The sequence below is a fragment of the Mesitornis unicolor genome, unplaced genomic scaffold (genome assembly GCF_000695765.1).
Source record: "Mesitornis unicolor isolate BGI_N332 unplaced genomic scaffold, ASM69576v1 scaffold16954, whole genome shotgun sequence".
NCBI classification, from domain to species: Eukaryota; Metazoa; Chordata; class Aves; order Mesitornithiformes; family Mesitornithidae; genus Mesitornis; species Mesitornis unicolor.
Window position 1 is genome coordinate 37729 of NW_010180935.1, and position 11564 is coordinate 49292.

The 11564-nt window shown below is 38.8% G+C and overlaps 1 protein-coding gene across 1 annotated transcript in view; it reads left to right on the top strand.

The window, feature by feature from the left end:
- The window catches only part of LOC104539669 (PDZ and LIM domain protein 5-like), a gene marked incomplete at its 5' end in the record, with an annotated part of 39455 nt that extends 34744 nt beyond the window's left edge, over positions 1–4711 (top strand). Inside the window, 2 exons of the mRNA XM_010183256.1 lie at positions 3739–3854; positions 4476–4711. Of these exons, the coding sequence (XP_010181558.1) occupies positions 3739–3854; positions 4476–4565 (206 nt within the window). The remainder of the gene's footprint in view (positions 1–3738; positions 3855–4475) is intronic.
- Between the last annotated feature and the right edge of the window lie 6853 nt (positions 4712–11564).

Sequence of the window (11564 nt, forward strand, 5' to 3'; positions counted from 1 at the left end):
TATCACTGGTTTTACTTGTTGCTCCTGTTAAGCCTTCAGCTGTAGAAATCACTGATACAGCAAAGTGTTAATTTTAGGGTGACTTTCTGGTTGGCTTTAAAATAATCTGGAGTTTATGTAAATGTGCTTATTTACTAAACAAGCAAATGCCAATGGAGTAATGTGCTTTACTCTGAATAACCTTATTCACAGCCGAGATAGACTTCCAAGAGTAAGCAGTCTGCCCAGGAAGTTTTGTGCAGGATCAGGGCTAACATCTGTTGAACATAAGCTTGGGATAAAAAAAATAGGCTGTCAGGGGAAAAATACAGTGATACGATTATAGCACTTGAAAGCCTGATGAGTAATATTATGTGAAAGATGAAGCTTAGGAGTTCAGAGGAATTCTAGCTTAGTTTTTAGCACTTCCAGCTAATCGTATCTTTTGAAATAATAGCAACAGTTTTTATTTATGTTGGTCTCCTAGTTTGCTTAAAACTTTCCATGTACCCTTCTGGGCTAGGAAAGAAATAGATAGTATTTGTAAAACAATTCCCACGAAATAGAAAAGAAACAAAACTGTATCAAAATTGTTTATTTTCATACTGCATGCTGTTTACATCCATGTTAGAACCATCAGTTGGATCTTTTCTGTGGTTTTCCTTCTACTGTAGGAGCATTATTAGTTTAACTGGAAGGAGCATTATCATTTAACTAGAAGTGGAAATAGATTGACTGGGAAGAGATTTAGTATGAAATGCCAGTGACCTCTTTGGAGCTAAATTTTCCTTCTAGGTTGATCCCACAATTGTTGGTAGTGGGTGCCATGGAGAGTGCTAGATACTAAAAGGATAAGGAAAGCAGGCACAATGTATCCAAAACCTCTCTGTCAGAGAGGCTTTAATGAGGTGTTGGCAGATGCAAAAGGGCGTAGTAGGTTATTGCTAACTCAGTGATGCAAGTAGGGTAACATGTTGCTCCTATTGAATCCGTGAAGCAGCAGAGGAAACAGATATAGGAGCAGCATCCTCCAGTGTGACAGCACGGTGAAATTTCATCCTGAAGCAGTCTGAAGCCCCTGATCTTGGAACCATTTGATGATTCAAAAATAGGACTGGAGGAATCGATAATTCCCCTTTGGGTGGAAAACTCATGACCGGGTTTGTTTTGCTAATATTGAATTCTTGTTCCTGCCACCAAGCGACCTATATGTTGTGCAGTGCATTGATTTGTGCTACTGTTACGACTCACGTGCACAAATGCACACTTTTCTATACAGTGAGCAGGAAACACTGGGTAAAATGTCAAGAATATACTTCTCACAAAGTTTATTTCTGAGATAGAAAGTTGCTAGCACAAGTTAATACAGACACATTCTGTGAGGTGTTACTGGCAGTGATACGTTGTAACGGCTCTGGCTCTGTAACTAGATGTTAATTTGAGATATATTCATTCTTCAAAGACTTTCAGTCCAGCTGGAGTTAAGAGTCTATGACTAATGTTAAAGAAATAAGGAGTAAATGTCATTGCCAACTTTCTTTCTTCCTAGTGCAAAGCAGCATTCTAATTTTAAAAATGTATTTGAAATTATAACAGCATCAGCTATTAAGGCGCTTTATTCTGCAAAATGTTCTGGTTTGGTTGATGCTAAATTAAATATAAAGTGCGGATATCTACAACTTTCAACTTTTTTTTAAGTGCTAGTTTTGAAAATGCGCTGTGCAGGAAGCATTGATATGTGACTGTATGAGAAGTCTGCCTTGGAAGGCTTCTGTGGTATCACAATTCATGCAGCACGCAAAAGCAAAAGAAAGCTGATGCCCTTCATTCTGCCTTATCTATTGCCCTTTCTTCAGAAGAAAAGCCAATAAACTTATCAACGCAAACCACAGGCCAACTTACAAAAGGCTTCAACTACTGGCACCAGGAATATATCAAAAAAAGATTCTGTATGAACACAAATGCAAAGAGCTGAAACAGCATGGTCATGAGGCCATGTCCTTCAGGGGTTTTGGGCAGAGGTGTTCTACCATTTGACATTTTTAATGTTTTTCTTCTGTGAAAACACTTGCAAATTCGTGCCAGTAGCATGGATTAATGAAGGCAATCAGTGAAGCTGTTTCTTGCTATTGGCAGCCAGCAAGGTCATTGCTTTTCCAGAGCACTTGTGTTCCCCATCCTGCTGAGATGCCTCCTATGGTGATGCTTTTTGAAGTCATCATACAAAACACTGTCTTACTAAACCAAAGTAGGACTCTTCCCCTTGGACTTGTGATAAGCTTCCGCTGGCTCAGCTGCTGTGAGCGCTAGAGCTTCAGCAGATCTATAACATCTAGTAGAGAAACAAAATCTCTTTGTATCCCACTTGCCACTCCTCCTAAGGCTCTTTGAAAACAACCCCTGACATCCAATTTCATTGTCAGAGCCAGAGTGTTGCTATTAGGGATGAAGTCCAAAGCTTCATTATGGTTGTCACTCTATAGTTCATCTTACGAAGATGTAGTGTTGCATGACATTGTGTTTGGCATGGCAGCATGCTGATCCCAAATTCTTTCATGTCATAGCACTAATGCTGTCGTCTTCTGTGCAGGAAAAAGACATTTTCTTCTTATAATGGACTGTTTGAGAGTTGAAATAAGTGGAAAAGATCAGGCAACTTGGGATGAAATTCTGCCCAGGTGGGCAGCAGAGGACTGTGGTGACTTGTAGCCCCTGAGGTGGCTCTATGCATAGAGAAGTGTTTCACACAACAAGACCATGGGCTGGGGGTGGGTATCAGTGCCTCCCACCCAACTTTATATACGTATTTCATTCTGCTAGTCTGCCCTGCTTGCTTGTTTTCAAGCTCTGCAGTCGGTGGGGAATATGAATGGTTCAGTGCCCTTGGTTTTGCTTTCTGAGCCTGCTGGAGGAGCTTTTTTCTGCTGACTCCAGGGGAGCCTCCAGAGGCACCAAGTCACTCAGTGCCTGAAAATGAATGGTGCAAATATTCTCCAGTGACAGCAGTCACTAATAACCATCCTAGAATCATAGAATGGTTTGAGTTGGAAGGGACCTTAAAAATCATCTAGTTCCAACTCCCCTGCCATGGGCAGGGACATCCTAACACCCTACTGATACTCTGTTAAATACAATAAATGCGCTGGCTAAAGCCTCTGATTTGATTTTGGTTTGGTTTTGTGTTTGTTTGGTTTTTTGTTGGGTTTTTTTTTGGGGGGGGATGGATTTCAAAGCGCCATATAATAAACTCCAGTGACTAGAAAACTGAAAGTTATTCTGACTTGATCCAAATTGCTAGACTCTGTTTAGGACAGAAGCATAATGATTACATGATTTTGTGATTACAAATTGTCATAAATATTGTGCCAGAACATAGGCGAGGAGTCAGTGACATGCTGAGGAGGTCTGTGGTGTGAACAGCTAGGGTATGCTTTCAAGGCAGAGCCGGAGAGAACGTAAGGAGCACGTAGAACCCATGTGGTTGTTCTGCAGGGAGTGCGTTTCCACCCATGTGCACTATTGATCTCCAGGAAAGGGAACACCAGGAAGATGGAAGCATTGCTCACTTGAAAAGATAAGGAAGAGTATGAGAACTGAATTGGCAAGGAAAGGAGGGCATCCAGATTTTTCAATCTACGAGCTCTTTATTCAATGTTATAAAACTGAACAAGTGCAAACCCATTGCCATTGAAAGAAAAGGGTCAGTCTCGCTTTCCTGCATATGCCAAATCTTTAAAATCTGTTTGGTTTTGTTTGCAGATTACTATGCCCTCTTCGGTACTATGTGCCATGGCTGTGAATTCCCCATTGAAGCTGGAGACAGGTTTCTTGAAGCTTTGGGCCACACTTGGCATGACACTTGCTTTGTATGCTCCGTAAGTAAAGCTAGCCTACCTTTTAAATAAAACCCGTGGCAGCAGTGCCTGTGCTGAGCTGACCAATGTGGGAGTTAACAGCTACAACTTCTTTCAACCCTCTGAGCCCAAACAAAAAGCCCAAACAAATAACTTTCCCAGTTATTTGGAAGGTACCTTGCTATTGTGAACCTTTGGCACCACCCAAGAGGAGCTGGCCTAGATTGCAGCCACGTGTCCCAGCATTTGACCCTTGATGTTTGCTTCCTCAGAGCAAACATTAAAGGCCATACAGAATTGGGCTGCTGCATTTCTAAAGCAATAAGAGTACTCTTAACATAAAGACACTGTAGCCAAAGTATCACCAAATCCTGAATTACTTTTTCTTTTTTTTTTTCTTTAAATTCTGAACCTAACTCTGTCCCCACTTAAGAACCTGTTGACTTAAAGAAAGGAAGGTAATGGTTACATCAACCATTATTATTACATCAAAAAGAGCATTCCTAAGAAAATGGTAATAATCCTTGTTCTTTGAATATATTTGTGCATAGAACAATGCCGTGATTTGGCATTCTGAATAATGTATGGTATAATTCATCCATCTGAATTCAGTGATTTTAATTTTTTTTTATCCCATTTCAGGTATGTAGTGACAGTTTGGAGGGTCAGACTTTCTTCTCCAAGAAGGACAAGCCACTGTGCAAGAAACACGCTCACTCCATCAACATCTGATGCTTGGAGTGCATCTTGTGTAACAAATGTACTGAGCAGAAAGAAAGGTTAAAATGTCCATGTTCAATAATTGGTTAAAATTATTTATATATGATTTTCTAGAATGGAAGAGAAATGTGGAAACTTGTGGAGGGGGTTGTACACTAATTTTTAGAGTGTTTATCAGTTACAGTTTTGCTTCATAAAAAGATAGGAACTGGGAATTGCTACAAATTATTAGAGTGCCTTTACCTCTACACTTGGCACATTACTGTATTGGTTTCATGATTTTATGATCATATTTATATCTGCTTCAGTGTGAGAAGGGAAACATCTATAAAAATAAAGACCTGATATTAGAAGTCTTGGTTTTGCTGCTATTCATCAAATAAAAGGAGATTGGCTTCAGTGATCCAGACCACTTTTTTGCGCTGATGTTTTTTAAAGTGTGTCTGGAAGTATTGCAGCTAAACTCCCTTAAAAGGAACTCAAAGCAAAGATAAGATTACACAGAATATATAGTTTAACAACTGTTATTTTTACCTGATGCTTGTATACATGAAGCCTCCTGCACAATTACACGTACCTGTGTCATTGCAGTTAAATCTCTGATGGGTCTGCAAAGGACAGAGAATTTTACAAAGCAGTCAAGTGGGGCAGTGGCTGTGCGGGTGAACAAGAATGGTTTAGAAGATGTCACTTAGAAAAAAACATAAATGGGATATTCTTCCTTAACTCACGTACTACGACAACACTAGCCAAAAAACCTGCTTGTGAAGGTGTTTTTGACAGGATGGAAATGTCAAATCAGATCTCAAAAATAAGGGGGTGGGGCGTTACACTCTTACATTGGCAGTTCAGGTTTTAGCGCCTTAGAAAGGGGAAATTGGACTGAATCTGCAGGTAACAGTGTTTTATATCCAGATTCTGGTGTTGAATGAGGAAAACTACTGAAGTGCAACCGAGGACATTGTTTTTCTCTCAGTACGTTCTTTACCATGTAGCTCATGAATATGTATATTGGTGGTCTGCCAGGTAGCGTACCAAAAACTAACTTTCTTGCTCAGCTATTACGATTTTTATTAGTTTAGGTTTTGTTTCTCTCTTTTCCTCCAGATGTCGGGAATATATTGTTGAATAATATAATATTGAGTTAGGCAGCCTGGTATCTCTCAGTTCTTGCAAGGGAGCAGGGAGACAAGGCTGTCATTATGCATTTACTGCGATTCAGGAGACGTGGTCAGTTCTGTGGCTTTGATACGAATTTCGCCTCCACATCGGGAGCCAGCGCAGGACCCCGTGCACCAGCTAAGTCCCACTTAACTTCAAATTAAGGCTTAAGTGGCACAGAGCAATTGCAGGCAGATAGAGAAGAGGTGGTGACCCCTCTGCATGGGGTGAATTTCGCTCCAGCAGAGTTGCACAACAGAGAAGGGGCCCTCTCAGATTCCTGAAGGATACTAAATTTGCAGGCTATTTAATTCAACCGGGATGTCAGAGCTGAACTGTTAGTCTTTAGTGCTCTTTCCAGTAGACACTCAAAGTAACCATTTACTGGTTTTGTTGTTGTGTTGGGTTTTTTTGTTTTGGTTTCTTTCACTAATACAAAGGACAGGTTTACTGATAAAACCATGGGGAAAATCACAACAAATTTCCATGGTTGAGTAAAGCAATTGTAACAAGGAACATCAACAAAAGAGGGGGAAAGAAAGCCAAAGTTACTGTACTGAAATATGAAAATATATTTGGCCTTCTTATTAATTCAGCAAGACAGGTTCACACTGTGGGGCTGTTTCACTTTATTTCCTGAAGTTGTTTTTCTTCACTATTACCACGTTTCTTTTTTTACCTTTTGGTGGTACAGAAGAAATGGCATAAAGCTGTTTAAAATGTTTACACTCTTGTAGATGTACCCTTAGTGAGTTTGGCTGAAATCAGAAGGATGGAAGCAGACTAGACAAGATATGGCAATATATGAGCCAGGTTGCTTTTGAAATTAGGTGGAATGTGGAGAAATGAGACCTGCAGATGAGGTTTCAGTGGGGCTGTGTTGCACATGTGTGAGGAAAGAGGATGGAGATGCACAGGATAAGGCATTTGGTAATTTCTGCAATTCAAATCTTGCTATTTTAAAGTAGAATAGAAACTTTTCAGTTTGTCAGTGTCCTTAAAATCAAACTGAATTTTGTGTAGTTTTGTAACATTGATTGGAATTGTATTTCTTAATCCATATGCTTTAGGGTTTGACATTTTGCAGTCGTTAATGAATTTGAGGACAAAAGCCTGGAAGGCTCCGATAGTACTGCTTCATGTAGCTGCTTTGCCTTTTTATTTCTGCTTTTATCTATTTGTTTAAAATTCAAAAGGAAGCATAGAGTCACTGATACATAATGAATATTTAATGGCTCTACCAAATTATATAAATCAACTAAAAGGAACATAATTTTTATCATTATTTTAATAAGTGAGATTTTAGTAGAGCACTTTATAATAATGCCATATATCTCACTGAGTATTTATTATCTTTTTTGTGTAGGATTATTTCATGCTGGTATATTTGTATTGTGTTTTATTTGTAAGCCTGCAGATTTACCTCTAGAATCTTTTGATGTGTGAGTGTGTGTATGTGTATGTATTTATATATACTTCTCTATACATGCAGACAAATGCATGTACATTGAGATACATGTATATATGCACATATACATACATATATTTGACTGCAGACTTGACATAGCAAAAAATCAGCACCGCTCCATCATCATTTGGGGATTTCATGAGATTCCCAACTATTTTTTCATACCACACATGTATAGCATTCATGTTTTAAGGGAATGTTAGGAAGACAGGAGAGACATATTAGTAACCTAACTACTGTAGTTTTTTGCATGCATTTTCAGTCATTAATTATTTTTCTTCCAAAACTGTGCCTGTAAGAGAATTGGGTTTAACTCTGTTTGGAGATAGAAGGTCTTTATAAGTGAATAATTGAATCATGATGACAGTTTCAGTATATTGTAACTAAATAATTCAGAATTATGTGTAAATATAAATGCTTAATATAACAATGCAATAAACTTAAAAGCAAAAGTTGAGCTGTGGTTCAGTGTGTTGGTCTGTTTAGTTGTGTAGCTGTTTCTTCATGGAGCTGCTTGCATCAACTAGCCATTTGAGGGGCTTTGCAAACAGGAGCAAGAAGAGGAACTACCAGTTCACAGACTCCTTTTATTAATTTCCTTTTTTTTTTTTCCATTGTTTTACACAAAAAACAGTTGTCAAGTCCTGGTGCTTGTGTTTAATAGTCTTTGGCATCAAATTTTGGCTGTTCACATTTGCAAATTTAATTATAATTAAAATACAAAACAAACAAACCAACCCCACAGAAAACACCAGACTCTCTACCTATCCTCAGTTGTTTTGTGTTTGTTGAATATTTTCTTTTTCTGAATCATAGTAAAAGAAAGTTGTGATTGTGCACATGGACAGATATCATTTGAGTTGTTTGTTCTTCAGTTCTTTGGAGGTTTGCTTTACAGAAAGGGACCTGGAGGTCCAGGTGGACACCGAGTCGACCATGACCCAGTGATGTTCCCTTTGTGACAAGGACGACCATCAGTCTCCTGGGCTCCATTAGGCAAAGCATTGCCAGTGGATTGAGGGAGATGACTGTTCTCTGCTCAGCCTTGGTCAGACACTTCTGGCGTCCAGTGCTGGTCTTGCCAGTACCACGGACATACTGAAGTGAAGAGCCAGGATTAAAGGCTTGGGGCATTTGTCATACAAGTTGAGGCTGAGAGAGCTGGTACTGATCAGCATGGAGAAGAGAGGGCTTGGGGAACTATGTCATCCATGTGTGCAGATTCCTGGAGGCAGGAGTAAAGAAGATGCAGCCAGACTTGGCTCGGTGATGCATAGTGACAGTACAGTTGTGAGGATGGCCAAACACAGGCACAGGTTGCCCAGAGAGATACCAATGTCTCTGTCCTTGGAGATATTCGAAACCCAACTAGACATGGCTCTTGGATTAGACAAGATCCCTTCATCTCCAAAGGTCCCTTCCAACTCTGGTGAGTCTCTGATTCTCCGTCTTTTCTCAAGATGGAATGAAAGATGGAAATATGGTATTGAACGTTGGCAAATATGTAACAAGGTAAAACTCAACATTGGCAATTACTGTTTATTTGCTATCTTTACTTCATTCTACTGCCCATCTAGAATACATTGCAATGCTTGTTTAGAAGTGTTTAATATTTTTTCCGAAGTTGAGACTGTCCAAGGAAATACTGCCTGCTCTGACAAGCAGCATCCGATACTGTACTTAGCCTTGGCACGCAGCAGTCTCCACTTTCACCTCAGAATACTTAACCGTCTACTATAACATGGCCAATTACTTCATGATAATACCAGTCTGGTACTGCTCTCCTTAGCCGAGTATCTCTTAACTCGGCAAATGCACTGTTGTTTTCTACCTTTATTTACACAAGCAAAGGAAAACACTGCACACAGCTCTATAAAATTTAGAGGCAACTTTACAGAAAAATTGCCTCCCCTTCAGTGTTTAGGCTATGAACGAGACAAACGCAAGTCTATTTGCAAACAGTATATTAAACTCCAGAAGCCAAACTTTTAAAGGCATCAACTCTGCATTTGACATTTTAATGGCAAAGGTTTGGTTTCTATCAATCACAACGTCATGTAACATTAAAGTGCACCGACAAAAAAAAGAGATCTGTCATTCATTCATTAAGACACTGTAATCCAGTGTAAGATTTATAGGCTTAAAACTCAACGGTGTGTTTTCACAATAAATCCACTTTCACTGCTCAGCACAGAACAAGTCTCTCTGTCACTCAAAATGTTTGCTGGTCAAAATGCCCTGTATGAGATCTTCAAAGGGTTTCTCGCAAAATTGCATATAAATCCTTTTACCAGCAAAGGCTTAATTTAGGTTCAAGTTTTACTTTCTCGGTACATTGGTTAATATCTTGTGCTCAGACAAGATCTTGGTTATATCAGAAACACGTAGGGCCTAATTTATTATTAGCAGTCTGGTGTTAATTAGGGGGAATTACCAGAAATAGTTTGCTTGATGGAAATTTATTATGGGATCACACTTTACTGATGGCAAAATAGGAGTCACTGAAAGAGTGCAGCTCCTTCTCATAACCAACTAATTAATAAGGTGCCAAAATTCCTCTGAGAAGAGTTTGGTCCTAACTATGGGAACCTCACAGAGCAAATGGTTCCTATGCAGTATTTAAAATTTAAAAGAGGAAAAGAGAGGAGAAAAGCTGCCCAGCAGAAGTCTCCAAAGTGGTATGGCTTTTTCTTGAATTTATGAAAGAAAATATTTAGCTGTGTTTCCAAGCTCATTAAAGAATGGCTTTTCCCAGACAGAAAAACAACAGCTAGTTTATAATCTCGTTTGGTATGCTTGAACTTCATTTTCAGTTTTACTTGTGCATACTGCACACTACAGCTTGTAATTTTATGAATTGGGCTTATAATGAGCTTTTATATTGCTCTTTATTGCTTTGCCTAAAGGTCTTTTTCATTATCATTTGCCATAAAAGTTGAGGTTGGCATACATAGGACACTTGTGTTGATGGCTGAAAACCTGGGCAAAGCATTCCCATCTCTGATAAGCACAAATCTAGCATGCGTAAGGCAATTTGGGGATAGAAAACCACTGTCTGTTGTTAGGGGTCTCAGGAAAGTTTTATTTGTGTCAGAATGGCATGTTATAGTAAGATTGAGTGCAAGCAAAAATCTTTCTAAAGAAATATAAAATCACCATGCTAAAATTTACATGTGGCTGGTTTGGAAAAATATTTTCCATAAGATTTTTTGTCAAAAATATTTAAGATGGTAAGGTATGCGAGTTGTAATAAGGCGTTTTTATATTTGCACTAAAAATACCTTAAACCTTTTAAAAATATCCAACATTTTGGTTATGTTCTAAAAGGTTTCTCCTGTACTGTGAAACTAAGCATTGTGTCATTGTGTTCTGAGTAATATTGACACTTTCCATAGGGTCACAGCTATTTCCTTTTCAGTACTGATGCCTTTGTTTCACTTTTTTCTTACTGCTGGGCAGTTCCCTTGTTTTTTTTGACACTATTTCACTACAAGATAATCCTGTCAGGTGTGTCCTTTATTTCTCTTCGTGATGCATCAGTGAAATGTCAGATGTTCCTTTGGTAAATATAAACTTGCACTAAATTTTGGCACACTTTCCAAAGTGTCAAGTTTTCCCACCCAGAAGTTTCCACTGGAAAAATAACTCAAGATACTACACCAAAGCAGTAATTGTATCCCACATAAACTCTTTTCCTTGAAATCCATCAAGCAAGAGGGAAACAGACGAATACAAGTGTAGGGTGAAAATCATTGGTAACCTCAGCAGATACAGCCGCACTGATTTCAACTTTGAATTGAAAACTCCAAAACTTCAAAATTGAAAATTACTTGTAGCAAAGCTACATGAATTTTCTGCTTACATTTGCCCTGTCCTAAGGATCTGGGACCTTGGTTTTAGCAGGGCTTCCATTAAATTTCAAAAATCTACCTGAAGGAATGCTCTCATTTGGTAAATTATAAAACAGCCAAGTATCACAGTACCCAGAGAGAGGAACCAGGCTTAATGGCTTAACACTTCTTCCTATCAGTGTATTTCATTCCTCAGATCTCAGCTGTTCAGTGTCTCTGAACAAATGATACCAGATTAGGTAAGGAAGTAAAAATCTTTCCCTGACGCTACTCTGCCTCCTCTAGCACCTTGCTGCTTCAGTGAAATTTAATTAAATTGTTATACATTTCCACTCAAATTGAACATAAAGTTTTTGTAATCATCCTGTGCTTAGATCAATATTCCCTGAGATTGTAAATTCATAAATAATTTGTCTCTGCATGAAAGATGAATCGTTGGTATTTGTGCTAAGTTGAGGTACTCTCTGCAGGTTTTACCTGATGGAGCAAATCATCCTGAATGTCATCACACGTCACATGCAGGACGACCAA